The sequence below is a fragment of the Colobus angolensis genome, unplaced genomic scaffold, assembly GCF_000951035.1.
Source record: "Colobus angolensis palliatus isolate OR3802 unplaced genomic scaffold, Cang.pa_1.0 Scaffold309, whole genome shotgun sequence".
NCBI classification, from domain to species: Eukaryota; Metazoa; Chordata; class Mammalia; order Primates; family Cercopithecidae; genus Colobus; species Colobus angolensis.
This window is the reverse complement of record NW_012116366.1, coordinates 2,736,018-2,757,210: the sequence shown is the minus strand read 5'-3', so window position 1 is coordinate 2,757,210 and position 21,193 is coordinate 2,736,018. Positions and strand designations below refer to the sequence as shown.

Genomic DNA, 21,193 nt, shown 5'->3' with positions numbered 1-21,193 from the left:
GAGTAGCTGGGACTACAGGCGCCCGCCACCTTGCCTGGCTAGTTTTTTGTATTTTTTAGTAGAGACGGGGTTTCACGGTGTTAGCCAGGATGGTCTTGATCTCCTGACCTCGTGATCCACCGTCTCGGCTTCCCAAAGTGCTGGGATTACAGGCTTGAGCCACCGCGCCCGGCCTCCATCTAATTTCTTAGTGCCATTGTGATATTACAAAATACGTATGTAGTCTTCAATTCTCCCCCTCCATTTCCTGGCATACAACTCCTACAATCCTTAGGATCTCCAGTGAGGTCTTCTTGTATGCTCATGATTGACTTGATGGCTGCCGGCCCAGAGGTAGCTTCAGGATGGGAGCTGGTCACCAGAAAGACCAAAGCAGTAGTAGAGGGTTGGGACTTGCAGCCCCATTCCTGACCTTCAGGGAAGGGAGAGGGATCAAAAGTTAAGTTGCTCACCCATCGCCAGTGAGTATATCAACCATGCCTATGTAATGAAGCCTCCATTAAAAACCCCAAAGGACAGGGTTTGGAGAACTTCTAGATAGCTGAACACAAGGAGATCCCTGGAGGAAGGTGCACCCAGGGAGGCCATGGAAGCCCTGTGCCCCTTCCTATGTGCCTTGCCCTATATAGCTTTCCATCCATAACCTTTGTAACATCCTCTGTAATAATCTGGCAAATGAAGTAAGTATGTCTGAGTTCTTTGCGCGACTCCAGCAAATTAATGAAACCCAAGGTGGGATGAGGGGCACGGCCTCAGAAACTGAGCCCTCAACCTGTGGAATCTGAGGCTACCACCAGGTAGACAGATTCAGAATAGAACGGAACTAGAAAATACTCAGCTAGTGTCTGTCACAGAATTGTTTGCTTGGTGGTGGGGAGAAATCCCCACAAGTTGGTCACGGAAGTTTTCTGTGTTGACTGCTGTTGAGTGAGAAAACAGAAAAAGCACTTTGAGTTTGGGTGAGAGTTTTTGTTGTCCTACTCTATGTCATAAAAACACCAATGTTATTTCTGTTGTAGCTAAAGTGGCTAAGGATGGCATGTACATGTTTAGCTAATGTCAGTATCTAAATAAAGAACACACTGCATATGTCTCATTTTTTCTTTTACACACGTGTTAAACTTGTAGGGAAGTTGCCTGTAAGTGTAGGTGTGTGTGTGCACGCACGTGCATGTGTGTATGTATAAGCAAAACAAAATGCAAAGAGTTTGTCAGACCTGAGATGGTGAGAATAAGAACTTACACACTGTGCTGCTGTCCTAACACTGGACGATTCCTCATGCCCCATCACAAGGGATTCACCGCATGGGGCCACATAAACCCCATGAGCAAGCACCAAGGAAGGAGCCTCTTCCAGAGGCCAAGGGCAACTGCACACTGGGTGACTCGCTTTCTATATTGTCCGTTCAGAACTCCTCTGTTTGCACAGAGGCCCAGTCCTGGGTGTAATTTGGTTCTCCCTTTCTGTGGCAGTAGCCTTTAACAGAAAGACTGATGAGTGTTTGATACATATACGCTATCTCCAAAAAAATTTAAATTGGCTCAAAATATAGAATATAGAATAAAACAGGAAACAAATTAGAACACAGTGAGACGATGTATTAGTGAAAAGAGCCAGTTACAGAGCATATGCACAATACCCCACATGTAAATAAAAATGAATACAAATACTAGAAAAATACATACTAAAAGATATATGCTAAAATGTTACCCATGGCTACATCTGGGTAGTAGAATTATAGATGATTTTCCTTTTTTTTAAGTGTATAATGTATACAATTTTTGCAAAACAGAGGAAAGAATAAGTGTTATTTTAAAAAAGAAAGTGAAAAAGAAAAGGGGCCCATGTGGTATACAGGAGACTATCACAGTCATTAAGTGCATGTAAACGTAGGGACCTAAAATAGATGAAGTGGCGAAGCTAATACAGAAGCGATTACTTGGAAGTTCAATACACCTGCCATATGTAGGCCTACAGTGTGTTCCTCAGTTTTCTAGCAGCAAAACTTTCAGACTGGCCTTGGAAATGTTCTTATTGATAATTCTTTTTTGTCCAAGATCCCTGCTGTTCAAACTCTGAGATGAAATGTGTCTGTAATTAGTCATCGTTCCCCAGTCACATTACCAGAGCAATACAAGTCCAACTAAAGGAGCACAGATGTACCTGATTAATCGTCACATTATTCTGCCCTGATTGACAGTGATATTAGGCCCTGTAATTACTCCTATACGAGATCAGCCTTGGTTCTTAAATGGGCTACTTGTATATTAGACTAAAATTGGAATGATCTTTAGGGGGGAAAAAAAAGACTGAAAAATTCATTTGTAATGGAGGTAACCTAAATTACTCATAAAAATTAGCAAAGATGCATGTGGGGAAATTGTTTAAATAGATTGGATCCAGTCTCACAGAGATCTTGTAAATAAAATCTAGGGTATCTTGTAAATAAGATCTCTATGGTCCAATTCTGAATTTCCCTAGTTTCTGTGAGCTGCTAAAGAGTAAGTTCATTTAAAATCTTCTCACCAATCGGGGGAGGAGCAACTTCTGAGTGCCCGGGTGTACAGCTGGCACATGTCACCACGGCCACCAGCAGCACAGCTGATGATGCCACCACAGCTACCAACCATGCTCCTCCTCTGTGGAGAAACCTCACCTCCTGGGCGACAAGTGGTACAGAACAATCACCCTTGCCAAAACAGCACAGTCAGCCAGAAGCAGGTTTCTTGTTCAGCCTCGCTCTATAAATGAGGCTGGCAGTGACTGAGACACAGAAGTGAAAAATGAGGGGTAGGACTGAATCAGCTTCTCTGTGAATTAGGCCCTCTTGGGAGCTTAGATGACCCTGGAAGTAAGGTATCATTCAGTTGATTAATTCTTTGTCACTTCTATCATGTCCCTAATTTTTTTTTTTGAGATGGAGTCTCGCCCTGTTGCCTAGGCTAGAGTGTGGTGGTGCAATCGTGGCTCACTGCAACCTCTGCCTCCCAGGTTCAGGTGATTTTCCCGCCTCAGACTCCCGAGTAGCTGAGATTACAGGCGCCCGCCACCGCACCAGGCTAATTTTTATATTTGCAGTAGAAACGGGGTTTCACCATGTTGGCCAGGCTAGTCTCGAACTCCTGACCTTAGGAGATCTGCCCGCCTCAGCCTCACAAAATGCTGGGATTACAGACGTGAGCCACGGTGCACGGCCTCCTGTCTTTAAAAAGATAGAAACTTTAAAAGTTTCTATCTACTTAAGCATTCTAAGGCCATAAGTTTTATTTATTTGTCTAAATTTCTCATGTATTTATGTAAATATGTATCATTGTTAATATTACGCAAATAGATATTTACATAACTTTTATTTACTTATTAATGCAAAATCTACTATTCTTCCAAAGAACTTTATTCCTTGATATTCCTCCTTGGAAATAGCACTGGTTAACGTCAATCCAAAGTGTTCTCCTGGGCAATTCTGCAGGTGTCTTGTTTTGGGAATGTGTCATAAGGCTTAGAAGCAATTCCAAATATAAATTGTGTTATTAACATAATGGTGTTACGTCAACTTTGTGTTAAATAGAAGCAGTAACACTATCCACCAAGTATATAAAATATATACTATTTTAATATTAAGAAATATTTCTTTCTTCCATTTCTATTAATGTTTCTGTCATAAAACTGGTGAGCCACCCACAGCTGCAGAGCGTTTTCTAGCAGGAAAATTGCATTTCTGTTGCTTTTGAAATCCAGACATGTGCTTTCCCTGAAATTATCTGTAAAGGCAGATGGTATATTATCAGAAATATTCAACTTAAATTCTGTATTTTAGTCTAGCGGGGAAACAGAGTTCTGATGAGAAGCTGAATCTGAGTACTAGAAGGGAGTAGAATGACAGTGAGGAATACTAGAAAGAAAGACCAAAAGGAAAACCACTTGGGCAGGCAGATTTATGAGCTGCCATTTGTTGCCAAGAATTCAATCTCAACAGCAGTCATCAGAAAAGCTTCTCTTTTTCTCCTAAGATGGTCAGCTGGAGTCCTCAAGCCTCCATCTGCTGCTCCTCCGGGTCTCTAGCAATTTATAAATCTTCGTTCATTAAATTCCCACAAAACTTTTTTCCTATTTAATATTGTAGAGGAAAATATTAATTTAAAAAGTGACTATTGGGGTTCAAGGCTATTAACTTCAAAATGATTTTATATTGCAAGATAGAAAGGACATCATTAATGCAGGGAAGAACGGGGAGATACACTGACAACACGCCTGGGCAACAAATTGTATTGCTGGGCCTTGGCTGCCAACTATTTTGACCCCTGATCAGGGCTGGGCAAACAGCTGAGCTCAATGCAAGTAGGAATGGAAAGTCATGTTCAGACTTAGCGCTGAATCAGCAGGCAGGAAGGCTGGGGTAAGGGAGGACAGGTGGTCTATAAACAGCAGTCGGTCTCAAAAAATCTATTTATAAGATGGGAGATTAGGGAAACAATTTGCCTGCTTTGAAAGCAAGTGGCAGATGCACTCAGTGGGGCCTCCTTTCCAGCATGCTGCAGCCTCATGACAAACGGTGCTTCTGACTCTGATGACATTGAGAATCCTTCACCAGATGCTAGGACAGAGGAAAAACAAGTGGCAAGGCACCAGCCTGAGAAAAGCTCCTTTTGTATTGCTGAAATGCTTTGATACAGATTACACAGACCACTCAAAATGAAGCGGTGAACGACTCTTTGCATAGGATTTTGGAATTTTCTGATTCACCACAACAAACATTACCTGCTGTAAGTCAGGTTTGCCACCATGAAACACTGCAGTATTTTTTCACTTAGGTGCTAAGCTTTCTACGTGAGTTTCACCTGAGTTTGAAGATGAAATCTTACCAGAAAATGAAAACTATTGACCTTTACTAAACCGTGATATCAGCAGGATACCATAAGATCCCGGCAGCTTCTTACCTTGTTGTGGCTATCTTTTCTCCCTTTTTCCAGTCCCAAAATACAATACTGTGAAAATCGTCTAAACCAACCGACACCAGACATTTTCCATCGGCTGTATGAAAACAACACAAATGTCAAGATTTCTTCCATGAAAAAAACAAAACATTTCATATACTGTAAAGAGAAATAAGTAATTGATCTTAAGCATTGATAACTGTTTGAGGTGATGGATGTGATAGCTGCCCTGACTTGATTACACAATGTATACATGTACTGAAACACCATACTATACTCTATAAACATGTACAATTATTATATTGTAATACATTAGAGGTATCATACACTAAATGGACCTCACTGAATGAAATGCATGACTAGAGACAGCCGAGCTCCCTAATGCATAATGGGCTGCAGAAGTAAATTGCCCACCCGACATTCTGAGACACAGAGCTAGAGAGACTCTCAGATAAGCTACAAAAACTTTTGTGTATTTTGTGACAAACCAATCTCATGACATTTACTTGAGGTGCCACTTGGCTTTGTGACCCTGAGACCATTTTCAGCTCTAAAAACTGGGTTAACTCTCTAAGTTAGGAACATTACAGAAACTAATTTTAACTTAAAAAATTCTTTCAAAAGATGATTTTACAATTAAAAAATTTTATGTTCCCTATCTCAAATATAGTGTGCTTGTTATAGGAAATTTAGAAAATATGGATACAGAAAAATTTTATATCTTCCAAATTTCTAGGCTTACATTTGATATATATCCTACCAGTCTTTACATAAATGTGCTTAGAAAAAACAATGCCAGAATCATACTAAACAGGTTATCTAATCTTTCTTCATCTATTATATCATGAACATTTTCCTTTAGTATTAAATATTACTTATAATTGTTTAGAAAAGTGGCAAGAATAGATTACTGTAAATCCCTATGTATAACTGCTTATTGTCAGTTTTCACATCACTTGTCTGCTTTACATTTCCAGGACAATTTATTTCTCTAAGAGAATAATAATTATCCATGATTACTATAATTTGGACATTTAGGTTATTTTCCCAAAAATTGTTTTAAAAAATATACTGAATGCACAATTAAATTTCAAATAAAAACAGTTAATTTGCTTTTTCCCTTCAAGACAAAAGAAAAGGTATAGTCAATAAGCCTTTCCTTTGCTGCCTCCTTGCAAGGCTAGATTCAACACAGAAGTATCTCTGGGTCAGCAGTCTCCCTTCCACTAGCTGTGCGGTTGCTAGGAGACGAGTGATCAAGCTCATCCTGCGTCAGTATATCAAGGCTCTTCTCTGACTACAAGGGCCAGCTATGAGGGTAAAGCAACACAGGTCTGTGATAAATTGCCTCTCCCAGGTCTGCCAGTCCATTCAGAGGTCTCAACTGGTATTTTCAAAGGCAGATCTGCAGTAGACCCCAAATTAGGGTTGCCAGGTAAAATATAGAAAACCTTGTTAAACTGGCATTTCAGGTAAGCAGTAACTAATTTCTTAGTACAAGTATGTCCCATGCAATATTTATATGTATATTACATATTTATCCTTATTTTGCATGGAATATACTTACGACAAAAATTATTTACCTGAAACTCTAATTTAATTGAGCTTCCTATAATTTTGTTGGCTCAATCTGGCAACCCCATCTCAAATGCTAACCAATGCCCATGCTTCGAGGGTCCTTGCTTGTGCAAGAGACCCTTCTCCAACCAACTGGAAATGGTAGTCTCCTCCTCCTTTTCTGGATGAAGGAAAGTCAGAGAAAGAAAAAGTCTGGTTTAACAAACCAAATCCTCTCCAACCCTCCATCACTACTAAGTATGAGGCAAGGATTTGAAAGTTACATGACCTTTTCAAGCTACTAGGCTGTAGTATTAGATGAAGACACTAACACTTTCCTTAAGGGCTAAATCACCACCAGGTGATTATTATAAACTATATCTTTCAAATCCCAACTAATGATACCCCCTTATGCTTAAAGGTTACCAGGCTTTAAATTGGGCAAGGTCCCTCTGTATGCATTTAGGAGAAGGAACTAGTAATGACTTCCTATTCATTACCAACATTACTTTTTCCACAGCTCTTGCTATGGCCTGGTTGTTTTTATGTTGGCATGCCTCTGCATTTGATTTTATTTTTATTGGTGTTTTCTGTCTTTAAGATCATAACCTCTTTTAAGGCTTATAATAATCTTATCACATTTCCTTTATAAGCCTCACACTAATCAAGCTTTCAGTGAATGTTGATGATACTGGTGACATTGATGATGAGGAGGAAGATAAAGACAGAATATGCCTATGGATGGTATAAATTGAAATGGAATGTACTATGTTTTATAGCTATAAAGATTTTGGCCAGGTGCAGTGGCTCACATCTGTAAGCCCAACACTTTGGGAGGCTGAGGCAGGTGAATCCCTTGAGCCCAGGAGTTGGTGATCAGCCTGGGCAACATGACAAAACCCAGTCTCTACAAAAAATACAAAAAAAATTAGCTAAGTGTGGTGGTGTGTATCTGTAGTCCCAGCTACTAGGGAGGCTGACATGGGAGGATCGACTGAGCTCAGGAGGTCCAGGTTGCAGTGAGCCATAATCATGCCACTGCACTTCAGCCTGGGTGACACAGTGAGAACTTGTCTCAAAAAAAAAAAAACTTTGGATGATGAGTAAAGAGTGAGTACAAAGTTACAGTTAGGAAGAGTAAGTTCTGGTGTTACATTACGTGTTAAGGTGACTATAGCTAATATTGTGTTGTGTATTTCAAAATAGCTAGAAAAGAAGATCTTGAATGTTATCACCACAAAGAAATGATAAATGTTTGAGGTGATGGATGTGACAGCTATTCTGATTTGGTCATTACACAATATAAATATGTACTGAAATGTCACATTATACCCTGTAAACATTTGCAATTATGTGTTAATTATAAACAAATTTAAAAAAAATTATTCATTTCAAAAACACTGCACAAATATTCAATGTCTTGTTGCATTCACTGACTATATTTCACGTTTTCTTTTGAAATCTGTGTAGTTATATGTTCTTCTTGGAATGGAAGCACAAATACATTTAAAATAATAAAGTTTTATGTCATCTGAAGAAGGCCTAAGGGTAAGCTGATTTTGAGATTGTAGAAGGTGAACTTTTATTTTAGGAAAATTTCTGCAAGACCCTCTCAGCTTATCCTCACTGTTGCACCACCTTTCTAAACCAAAAAAGGTATTCTGATTGTGGGTAGCAATGGAAGCAGCAGTGCAAATCCAGAGGTGCCTCAACAACCATACCTCTTCTTTGGGATAGTGACTTCCCCGAGTTCTGCCGATGTGGGCTATTTCTGTGTATATACTACACAGTTTGGAAATAAAATTGGCTACATTTTTACTCTTTCCCAGTTCTCACTTTCCCTGTAAGGCTTGGTCTTAGCTTTGGAAATCTACTCTCTGGCCAGTTAGTTGGAGTTTTTAATTTTTAGCCATGTTTTTAGAGTCTTAGGTAATGTCCTTTCACATCTTTCCAGTTACAGCACGCATTAATTATGGATGTTTGTGACATAGTCCAGAAATAATAGGAAGACATTTAATGTCAACAGTAAAGGGTGAATTAGAAAAAGTTTTATTCAGACAATTATGAGTTGGTCAGTCTATTCAGGGCTCATAAAAAATGCATAGGTTTTCTATTGAACACAATGAAATCAAGTCTCAGATGTGCTCTTATGGAAATCAGTATAATTCTATGAAGGTTTAAAAAAATTATATGGTTGATATTCAAGCTAGAAAATATTTATGTGGTTGACCTTTTCTATTTCTAATCTGGTTTTCTACTCATGCGGAAGCACTTTCCTCACGGCAAGCACAAAACAAAAATGGTTCCCCTTCCCCTAGAGAGTAATAAATACTGAGTTAAAAGAGGTTCTCAACTAAGATAACACAAATTCATTCCTTCTTGTCCTTGTAGCCCAGTTACAAATTCTGTCCCAAGAAATGTTTTTGATTAAAAATGTCTTCTGTTTGTTTTCGAAAAGTGGCAAGAACAATCTAAATCCTCAGTTGTCTAATTTTCACACTGGTTTGCCTGCTTTATATTTCCAGGACAATTTATTCTCTAGTAAGAGATAAGCACACTATCAGTAGGTGCCCACAAAACCCCCCAAATGAGCTAACTCCTAAGAGATGGGCAGCGACAGGGGTACTGAGGCAGGCACACAGATGGAGCACTAGCTAAATCATCACTGATGAGTGTCACATCAGTGCCCTGTTTACATGGTTAAACAAGGAGGTCTACATAGTCCCCTCTTTCAACATTTCTACTTGAGCTACTCACTTGTCTATCAGTTTCCAAAAGAAGGTAGCGTTAGTTGCCCTTGCTCATACTTCAGGTAAGTGTGTGTTTCTCGGCTGTTTTAGAATGGGATCTCTCTTCACTTGGGGCTGTTCCACTTGAGGGCCTCTATGCACCACCATGTCTACTCCACAGTTACAGTGGAGGGTGGGAGGGGCAGATGGACATGCTTACTGGAGGGCACAGGGAGCGGAAAGTGAGCCTGCACACCCGGGCATGACACTCTTGCCAAGTGTACACACTAGCACCAGCAAAGGGAAGGGGCCGGAGGAGGCCTGACACCGAGGAGAACTCTTGGCATGCCTCCCGCCTGCTGTCAAACCCAGGCCTGGTGGCTCTTGCAATGGACCTGGGTTTTGCTTTTGGATTGGCCACTGTTGACTTTTACCCAGGCCACACCACCCAACTTCAGGATCTCCATTCTCGGCCTATAAAGTGGTGCAGGGGTTTAAGACTCAAACTAGATTATTATAACAGACTGCTATCGATAGAAATTAAACCAAACAGGCCTCAGCTCACACTTTCAGGAGTCACCACAGGTCCCCACTCCCCTACCCCAACTCCCAGTCAATGACTACAGTTCATCTGTATGTAACCATTCATGGCAATGAATCACGTATCAGTGAAAGTTTTTCCACAATAGTCCTTAGTATTAGTACTTTCTAAAGCTATCAGATTCCTTTCTACCATTTACATATTGACATACTCCTTAACCTATAAGACAAAAAGGTGAATTTCCATAATCACAAACAACACACTTACTGAAAAATGGGCTCTTTCCCAGTGATTGTTACCTGGGGAATGGAGACTGTATTGTTAAAATACTGAAATGCTCTTCTTATGCACAAAATATTTCATATTTGGGAATTTATTTGCCCAAGATGGGAATCAGAAGCAGTTACCAAATCGGGCTCCTCACCTCCTCCAGAGTATCTCATTTCTCTACCCAGGCACTGATCTGAAGGGCTGTCTTATGGGAAAAAGCTTTCTAAGCTCACTTAACTTCTTGTTCTTTCTTCTATAATACTAATAAGCCCAGAAGAAATGTTAGCTATCTGAAATACAGAGGCCACATTACTGGGGACCAGCTTATTGCTATGAACTCATAATTAATGTCTTTGATCTGTTAATCTCTTCCTCCAAAGGTATTTAAATAACATGAGCTAATTATTTTGATTTTAAAAAATAGAAAATTAATCAACTCTATAGAGGAAATAACCTAATGATTAAATCCTATTTATATTACTCTAAATTTCTGGCCACTTTGTTTATATGCTAATACACATATGCACATTTTCATTTGCAATCAGTGATAGATGGTGTTTTGAATTCAGTTTTTTCTTTTATCCAGATACATTGAAATGTGCATAAAATACAGTCTTCATACTTGTCATTTTGAATTACAGCTTTATTATACATTGCCAGATTGTTCGCTAGAATTGAGTCAATTTTCAGTGCTGCCAAAAGTATGAATATATTGGATTCCCAATTATGTTGTAAACATGTAGCTGTTGTTATTTATTTTTGCTACTTTAATGGGCATTTTACCACTCTTCTAAAGCACATTAATTACTTATATTAAGTATACACATATATGTCTGCTAGGAAAATTAATTTTAGGAAAAGGGCAGTTTGGCCACTGAGGAGTGGAACTATGGAGAACAAAAAGCAGAAGGAATTCATCCACATCTTTGAAATACAATCATATTGGAACTAAAATTACAGTTTCTTTTAGGTTTCACTGCTTTATCAGTGACACATGGCACACCTATTTTAAAACTGCATGTCCATCGAACTTCCAGGAGTGTGGACTTTGTATTCACTGTTTATTGAGTGAATGACTGAGTGTGTTATTCCGCTGGCAGGTGGTATGCGGAGTTCTCTCTTCCTTGACACTTATGCCTTCTCCTACCTCACGTCACCAGTGTAAAGCATGAACTGTTTAGCCTTGATTTTTACTAATTTAATAATCACCAAAGGCACTGAATAACCTCTAATAATGATACAGCAGCTCAGATTTGTAGAGTAATTTATAGTATGTGAGAATATGCCTGTTACAAAAACTAAAAATTGCCCCATGTTACATTCGTCAGCCAATGAAGGTAGTTTTCGCCCAAACGTGGTTTATATTGTAAAATTCTAGCAGTAATAGGGAAAGGCAAGATAAAGTGCATGAAGCAGAACCTCATTTGTTCATTTAGTCATTCACACTTTTTTAGTAGCTTCTATTTGCACAGCAGTATGACATGTGCAGTGGGGAGCAGAGAGATGGGATTTGCTGCCAAGTAGTTTACTGTGTGTGAAATGCATGGGAGATGCTGACACAAATAACTACGTGCCACATGGAGTGCCACAAGAACAATGGGTGCCATAAGAGCAATGACAAAAAAGGGCTAAGGGATGCAGAAAAAAAGGGATGCAGAAAAAAGGACAGGTTATTTCTCCCTGTAAAGTTGGAAGAGAAAACTTCCAGCTTGACATTAAAGGATGGGAGGACTTGAAAAGACACATTAGAACAGCATGAGCAAAGAACACAGGCAAAAGAAGGGTAAGAGTACATGTAGCCTCCACGGTTAGAGAGACGTGAAGGAGCACTAAGGGCTGGTGGGTTTAAAATACTGCTAAGGAAGGTTAAGGCCAGATCATGGAAGGCCATGGATGTCCTAAGGGCTCCACACTGAGTCAGCCAACCAAGGGGAATCCATGTGGTGGCAATGGTAACTGTGCTTTTGGGAGACTCCAGAAGAGGGTAGGATGGACTGAGGAAGTAGGATAGAATCAGAGACCAGCATGACTACCATGGCATAGATGAGAGGGAGACGAAGGGATAGGGAAGAGAGATCAGGCTTGTGGAGTCATGGAATTTAATATTACACGTGTTATACTTATTAGGCATTTGAATAAAATTTAGAAAAAAATTATAAAATTAGCTTTCTGTGGAAAGTTTAGAATTCTTTTTCTATTGATCTAATTTCTACAGTTGTGATTATTAAAAATTTCTAGGTAGAAATACTTTTCGTGATAGGCCTTCATTCTCAAATGCTAGCTTAAAGAAAACTCACTCTAAAGGAACTTACTTTCTTCAGTTATTTTTTATGATACTGTGTTCAACTTTTAAATTAAGATGAAAACTTCAGTTCTATTTTTTCAACATAAAAGTTATTTCCAAAACACCAATGTTGTAAAGTGGCCCTCTGCAGAGAATTTGCAGCCTTCTCTCTAGTACTTTGTATTTTCAATCAGAAGCGATGCGCTCCCACTTATTTGGAGAGATGAAATTGATGTTCTGAGTCACTGCCAGACATTTGCGACTAAGTCAACAGCAACAGCTGCTCTGGATTTCAAATTGCTCAAGCAAATACAGAACACGGTGTGAGCTCTGGGTAATGACTTGGGAGAGAGAAAATGAAGATGGGAAGGGGTGTGTAATCTAAAGGCCACATTTTTCGATGAGGTATTCCCATGTATGATTCCCAGTCTAAGAGTGGGTAGCTGGCATACAAACAGCTTGCACTTCAATACAAAAAGAACTAAGTGGGAGCATGTTTAAATACACACACACATACACACACACACGTGTGCATGCACACACTGTCTCTCTCTCTCTCTCTCTCTCTCAATGTAGAACCATGTGTCAATGACTCTGGGCCTTACCTGAAAAATCAAGTGCACACACTCCTCTCTGATGTTGTCCTTTCAATAGCGACAGACATTTTAGAGTTTGTGTGTCCCACACATGAATAGCAGCATCTCTTCCAACCTTAAATAACAGGATGACTGTTATTAACTACTAATAAGTTATACTAACAAAGATTTTGTTCCTTAGAGTCCAAGACTGCTCAGAAACCAAGATAAACCCATTTGGAGAGTAGGAGGACCCTAGGAAATCATCTGGTACAACTCAGCTATTTTTGAGATGAGGAAACTGAGGCACTGTATCTCTAAGAGGCTGGTCTTGGCAATCAGGTAGAGTTCCAGCAGAGCCTAACCTGATGCCTGAGCCTTTAAGGCTAATTCACACGTCCACTGTACCTTGTTTTTCTCAGTTACTTCTACCATTCCCTCTCCTGCCTTCCCAGCTCGACACAAGATTCTGCTTCTCACTCAAGGAAGTCACTTGTACATTGTCATGATGCTATCCAGAGTTATTTTACCCATTCTCCATTACGCTACCCACCAGGAGGAGGCCTGGCCCCGCTTCTCCCCCTGGGAAATAACATTTTCATGGCATAACTATCTTTCAGTAAGGTGGATTATCTTTGCAGGGATACAAGCTTCTATCACACTAATCCCCAACAACAAAGAAAATTGTAATAGTAAAGTGGTTTTCCTCACTTGTAATATGTAGGGGGGGTGGGAAATCTGTTGGGTGTGATGACTTTAAAAGGAAAAATGGGAGATAAAGCCATAGGCATAATTCAGCAGCATCCAGGCCACTCTTACAGAGGTCTGTGGAGGCCCAGTCTCCTGCAGGTGGCTGCTGGAATACTGTTTGCCACTGGTTTACCTTCCATCAAATACAGTATTAAGTGCAGTATCTTCTTGGGGGTTTATGTAAAAAAGTCACCTCTGGCTTTTACTTAAAAAAAGAGGCTATTAAATACACATGAATCAAGCACCATCTGTTTATAAGATAGGCAAAAAATAAGAGCAAGTGAAAAAGCAAAGCAATGATCAATTACTTGGAAAATCTTATAACATCAACTAACACAATAGGTCTCTTAACGTTCAGTTGGAAGGCCAGCAAATTCATGTATAAACTAATGGCCAGTCCTTACCCTTTGGAGGATTGTAACCCTTTTACAAAACAATTTAGAAGTTATGGATCCTTTTTCCCCCCAAATATACCTTCTAAGGGGTTGACTCCCCTCATGCTCTCATTTTCATTCATGGATTTCATGAACCCCAGGTTACGAACCCTGTCCAAAGGCTTTACCACCTGCATGTCAAGTCTCAGGAGAGGGTTTGTCTCATGTTAACCTTTGACATTATACCAAGAATGTTTTCTTCGAATTTGCCACTTAGTTAATACCAGCTGAAGTATTATCTGCAATTAAACACTCATGATAAAAACTGAACAAAAGTATAATCTATACATTTGAGGAAAAGATAAAACTAAAAATACTTTTGACAATATTACTCTTTTGCCAGCAAGGTAATACATCTGAGTTTAATAAAGTCTTTGTTTAATAAATTAACTATTATTTTTCTCTTTCCATCCCCAAATGAATGTAGAGGGTCCCTGTTTTAGCAGTTTTTTCAATTATAGACTCAATCTAAGGTTTAGGCATTTCAAAAAAAAGTTCAGATAAAATTCAAGGTGTTTTTATAAGGCTAAAATATAAATTAGTCAAAAGTCTTATGGTTTTAAGTCTTACAAATATAATTACACTCTAGATGTTATAGTATTTTTAAATGGTTCATTCAATAAATATTTATTGAGTACCTAGGACATACTAAGTCCTGGGCATACAGTGAGGCAGTATATAAAGCTGCTCCTTGACAAAACTTTCACTATTTTAGTTTTAGCTGGTCCCGTTCATAGATCTCATCATTCCAGGGAAAGAACTCCTCAGAGGTCTCCCAATAGTGCTAGAATGCTTTGGTTGATTCACCCATCATCATGGAAGGATCCAGTGTTCACTCAATCTTCACCTTCCCATCTCATGTTTATTTCTACCCAGTATTTCTTGAATTTCTAATAGGTAAACTGAATTCAAAAATTTAATTCTCTTTTTGGCTAGGCCCTAGCTTTACAGGAGATATATACCTGCCCAGTAGCCACATAGTCCTTCACCGGATGGATGGTCAAGCTGAGAATGTCATCATCGTGCCCCAGGTACAGCCTCTGGGAGTGCTGCTGCCGGTTATACACAACAGCAACTGCAGCAATGTGGTAGACTACTTCTCCAGCTTGTGTGTAGAACAGATTGTTTCTACAGTCGTAGCCTCTATAACTGAAGCACAGGTCCAAGAAATGCACAGTGGTTGAACAAACAGCAAATGCATGGAGCAGGAGGTGTCAGAGGCAAGGCTAACATATTGACGTGAACAAGTACAAGTGGAACCCCAGGTGTCACATAGGACAGCAATGTTTAAATGAGGATATGCGGCCGTTTGAGGGCATGAGATGATTTTCAAAAAGGCACATGGGCACTGAACATTATAACAGAATCTGTTTGCAGATCCTCAGCTATTGTGTGTGCTTTTTCTTAAAAATGATCATCTGAGAACACACCTGTGATGAGATGCAGGTACTCCTTTCCCATCTCCCCTCTCATAAATGCCTTCCGCCCACTGTAAAAAGCCATTCCTCTCCTCCATCTGGAATCCTACTATGCAGTATTCCTCTGGGATACAGACCCTTCCAGGGGCACCAAAACAAAGGAACAATTCAAAACACAAGTATGGATGGTGAAAGAAAACAACTCTAATGGCTGGCTAAGGAATCCTGCAAATCAAGTGATTTCCAATTCTTTGCTTTCAACAAAATCGTACAGACACTTAATGGAATTACTAGCTGAAAGATCATTATTTTTTTGTGATATATCAAAATCAAATATGACTTTCTTGGCCTATCATAGGAGTTTGAAGAATTGAATAACATTGCTATAAAATGGCCTCCATTCTTACCTACTTAAGAGAATAAACTTTCTCAGTGCTTACATCTATACAAGAATGAGAACTGAGAATAGACTCAGTATCAAACTTTGTTACATTCTAACAATAAGTAATATAAATGCACAGATCTTGCAATTGAAAACCAATCCATCATATTGAAATAATTTCCAACAAAATTTTTCTGTGCTTAATAATTGTATGTCATAATTAGTAAAATATTTATGTTGACTTAGTCAATTTTACTAATAATTATAATTCAAATAAATTGTTAATGGAGCAGCAGTACCTAACAGAAAAATAACATGAACCTCCTAAGTAAAAATTTCTTAGTTACCACATTAGAAAAAAAGAAAACAAAATTTATTTCATAACATTTTAAACCCAAAACACATCTAAGATATTACTATGTCAACATGTAATCAATATAAAAACTTGTGAGATATTTTACATTCCTCTTTTCATAGTAAGTCTTCAAAATTTGTGTGCATTTTACACATGCAGAACATCTTTTTTCAGAATAGCCACATTTTAAGTGCTCAGTGGCTGTGTGTGGCTAGTGGATACTGTATTGGGCTGAGTTAGTCTTAGGGTCACAGAAATTTTTCTTCTTGCAGCGGGTATGATATGGTGACAAAGGACTCTTAAGCATAAAAAGATTATGTTAGGGTAAAATTTTATGGGAAAATTAGAATGGAAATATGAGCTTAGGTAGAAATATGAATGATGTAAAATATCTTCCTGTTACAGAAGGACTTGTTCATGTATTTTTTTACCCTTTTGAGACAGGGCCTCACTGTTACCCAGGCTGGAGTGCACTGGCAAGATCATGGCTCACTGCAGCCTAGACCTCCCCAACTCAGGCGCTTCCCCAACCTCAAGCGTCCCTCCTGGGTAGCTGGGACTAGAGGTGCATGCCACCACATCTGGCTAGTTTTTTGTAGAGATGAGATTTCACTATGTTGCCCAGGCTGGTCTCGGACTCCTGGAGTCAAGCAATCCCATCTCCACAGCCTCCCAAAGTGCTGGGATCACAGGTGTGAGCCACTGTATCTGGCCTCACATATTTTTTAAGTTGATAATAGTGAGAATCAAATATTTATGGCATTTAGGTTCCTTTGCATCCATGTAAAGGACTGATGTATTCATAATACAGACAGCATCTTCTCAACCATTTAAACTGACATTAAAAAGTTTTAGTTGTCTACTTAAAATATGCAAGGGTGCATATAATTTTATAAAATTCAAAATTATTTTGGGCACATGTGCAGAAAATATTTGAAGGAAATACTGTCCTATGGTGGAGCCAGTAAAACAGAGCAGGGGATTGGGGGAAAGGAGAAAGAGGAAGTGAAGATAGTGATGAGAAAGAAGTGCAGCAGCAATGAGCAGCAGTACCCTTTATGTCATGCAATTACATGAAGTCTGAAAAATCTAGAGACAATCACACTGTGATGGCACAGAACATCGACAAGGAAACTGGAGAGTCACACTTAAAATAGCAACCACAGGTTCAAGTGCACACTGCAGAGAAGAGCTAGCCAGGAGGAGGACAACACTGAGGGGAGGGGATCCCTTAAGCCTGGTGCTAAGATTGGTGATAACCAGGCAGAGACAGAGGAACACGCACGGGCGCCCATGACAGGCCACCCACCCATGTATGAACTGGAGTTTCAAGCTGTCCTCAGGAGCCTTTTCTCGTTTGAGGAAGGGCACTACGTGGTTTTTCTCTTTACTTTGTTGCTTTAGCTGAGGTAGATCTTCTTTGTAAACCTTAAAGTACAACAGAAACATCTGGGTGAGCTGCCTTTCATGAGGTTCCAAAAACATCAATATCTTAGCATTCTTGTAAAATCTTTAATTGCTTCAATAAAATGTCTTTGAAAATATAAGACATGAGATTGAATATTACTTTTTCCTAATGAACAAAAGTAACATGAACTATTTTTTAAATAATTGGGATTTTAAGATAATCTTTCTTGATTTGTTACTGTTTTCTTAATGTCTAGAAAATATATTAGTAAATTTTAAAGGAAATTAAGTATCGGTAAAATATAAATAAAATATTTTATTTCTTCTAAGGCCAGAAATCTCTTACTGATTCTGAAATTTGAAAAATGTGGACCTTATGAGTCATGACAATTTTCTCCTGAGATCCCTCTTTGGAATTACATTCCCTTCATAGCTTCATGCATCTTAACAGATCTGAGATATAGAGCAAAGATCAATCTTGGTCTAACTTGGGATCTAAAATGTGCTGCTGATTGTACCATTTAAATGCACATAAAAGCCAATCTGTTGTTTACTGTGTATTTATACTTTGCTACCAAGAAATGTCCCTTTAACAGGTGGAGAATGAAATCCAATCTAGTAATAATTTCTCATCTTCATAAAGTTTTTATTTAATCAAATTATTTTAAAAATCATAAAATATAAGGTCCCTGTTTAGGATTTGATCAAAAATTATTTGTAAAAGTCAGAAGAAATCTCACTAGTTTTGTCTACTATAGATGCAATTAACTAAGCTTCTAGAATCTAAAGATAATTATTCATCTTAATTCATGATGCTTTCATCAGCTCACCAACGATTTACTTTAGATCAATGAATTCTAGTCTTGGTATTTCTATTGTTTAAACAGGTCTCATAACCTCTGTTGGCCTCAAGTTCTCATCTGTAAAATTGAGTTAAAAAATCCCTGTTCAGGAATAACTCAGGAATACTGTGAATAGAAATCATATATCGGTGTAAGCACTGGAAAGTGAAATGTCAGGAAGAATATACAGGCTGAGTATTCCTTATCTGAAATGTCTGGGATCAGAAGTGTTTCGGATTTCAGATTTTTTCAGGTCTTGGAATATCTGCATTATTCTTACTGGTTGAGCATTCCAAATCCAAAACCAAAATACAAAATGGTCCAATGCACATTGCCTTTGAGCATCATACTGGTACTTACGAAGTTTTGGATTTTGGAGAATTCAGATTTTCACATTAAGGATATTCAAACTGTTTAAGTTGTAGGCATGAATTTTAAGTCTATCTTTTCATTCTTTTATTTATTTTCCTTAGAGACAGGGTCTTGCTCTATTGCCTAGACTGGAGTACAGTGGCATAATCAGGGCTCACTGTAGCCCTCAAACTCCTGGGCTCAGGCAATCCTCCCACCTCAGCTTCCTGAGTAGCTAGGACTATAGGCACACACCCAGTCTCTTTTTTAAAAAATAGATACAGAGACCATGTTAACTAGGCTGGTCTCAAGCTCCTGGCCTCAAGTGATGCTCCCACCTCATCCTCCCAAAGCACCGGCATTACAGGAATGAGCCACTGTGCCTGGTCCCTTTTCCTTCTTCTATTGGCATCATTTTATTAAACACTTTCCGATTAAAGATTTCTTTTCCTAAATTTTGTATTGTGTTTACATTTTATTGTCTCCCAATACCAGAGTATAATATTGTTTAGTGTTTGCATAATATTTCCACATTAATAATTCCCTTTCAGGCAAGATCGACTACGTTCAGGGTTGTACGGCCACAGACAATAATCTCTTTTCAAGTCCTTTTTAGTAGTCATATTGCATAATACAATGTGTCAATACACAGTTAAGATGATTTCATCATGGGGTTGACCCAAACCATTAGACTGTCTTGCTATGAACGCAATTTTTCAAACCCTGAATCAATGAGTGACAGTTATGGGCTGAAAACTATTTCAATTTAGTGCTTACATAGAGGCAAACCAGGTAGTGCATACAGTGTGCACTTTGGAGAGAAGCCTAGATAAGCATTGTTATCCTAATACTACAAGCAAAGTGGACATGGGCAAGTTACTTAACTTCTTTCAATACATGGTACCTGCCATAGGCCTATATCCTAAATCTCTATTGACAACACTGACAGTTGATGTATCTGAAATTTGAAGTCTTATTGATTCCACATTCATGTACAGAATCTGCTTCGCATATCTTTGTTACGTGATAAGGAAGAAAAAGAGAACCCCCATGGTTATTGCCATAACAAGGTGGTATGTGTTCAGATTCCTCTGAGGGATTGCTTTAACGCTCACTGTTTAGCGCTAAAATGATATGTTAACTTCCAAAAAAAAATTGAAGTCAACTGATCAGCTTTCCTACTAGAGGTACTTTCTGACTGGAGAGATTAATACACATTTTATTTGAGCTTTTACTTTAAGTAGATAATTACTTTGATTAAATGGAAATGGTTGCAGGAGTTAATAGAAAAACTGGGCTAACAAGCTCACATGCAAACCACCATGCCTCAAGGGTATCCATCCTTGTAAAGAAAACACATGCTTTCGTAATCTGCTAAGAAAGTGAAAAAAGACCTATGGCTTACTTGCACATTTTTCTTTCAAAAAATATTTCAAAGTTTTAGGTGCTGGGGAGGCAAAGAGCCCAAATACCAGGGATTCAATTTTGAAACTTTGGGTTTAACCTGCACTTAAAGGCACAAAGTAGACTATTTTTCTTGTTTTTGCCTTAATTTTCTTTGTCTAAGTGCCAGTCACTTTTAGTGCTATGTCCAAATCCAATGAGATCCCCTTCTGGGGTTACAAATTTTCATTGCTCCCTGCTTACTGACCTGGCGATCATAATTGATTTGAGTTTCTTGCTCAATATCAGAGTCCAATTCGGGCACATCAGATAAATCTGAATCGGATTCTTCACTGTAGGAATCAGTTCCACCTTCTGCAGAGGTACAACCCATAAGAAACAAGCAAAAATTCTGAGACTCTGAGCAGTTGAAATTATCTAAAATGTTTTTCCTTTTATCCCAGCAAAGTGAATAAAAACTATACCATAGTTTTCATTTAATATAAATTGTTAAAACATCTTTCTTTCATCTTTTGGTTTACTTCAGCCCACCCTTCACTCCTTTCAGGAACATTAACAGACTAGGCCAACTTCTTTCCCCACACCGCTCACCAGGCAAACTAAACTAATTTATACTTTTTCTGAGACAGGGTCTGTCTCCCAGGCTGGAGTGTAGTGGCACAATTTCAGCTCACTACAACCTCCTCCTCTGGGGCTAAAGCAATCCTCCCACCTCAGTCTCCTGGCAGCTGGGACTACAGAGGTGCATACCACCATGCCCAGTTAATTTTTAAATTTTATTTGTAGGGACAGGGTTTCACCATGTTGCCCAGGTTGGTCATTTACACATTTCTATTACATAGTAGATACCTGGGTTTTAAGCTTTGTTTTGTAAAATGGGCAGGTTTTAAAAAGGGAAAGGCTGGAGCAAAAATAAATCCAACCATTTACTTCAATACAGATCCTCTTTAGCCTTTTAACCA

General features: G+C 38.8%; 1 protein-coding gene across 1 annotated transcript in view; it reads right to left on the bottom strand.

Annotated features, from left to right (window-relative positions):
• The window catches only part of EML6 (echinoderm microtubule associated protein like 6), a 261,537-nt gene that overhangs the window by 87,598 nt on the left and 152,746 nt on the right, over positions 1–21,193 (bottom strand). Inside the window, exons 12-16 of the mRNA XM_011950585.1 lie at positions 20,479–20,585; positions 17,537–17,655; positions 15,035–15,221; positions 12,919–13,024; positions 4,936–5,029 (exon numbers count right to left, since the gene is read on the bottom strand). Coding sequence (XP_011805975.1) covers positions 4,936–5,029; positions 12,919–13,024; positions 15,035–15,221; positions 17,537–17,655; positions 20,479–20,585 — 613 coding nt within the window. The remainder of the gene's footprint in view (positions 1–4,935; positions 5,030–12,918; positions 13,025–15,034; positions 15,222–17,536; positions 17,656–20,478; positions 20,586–21,193) is intronic.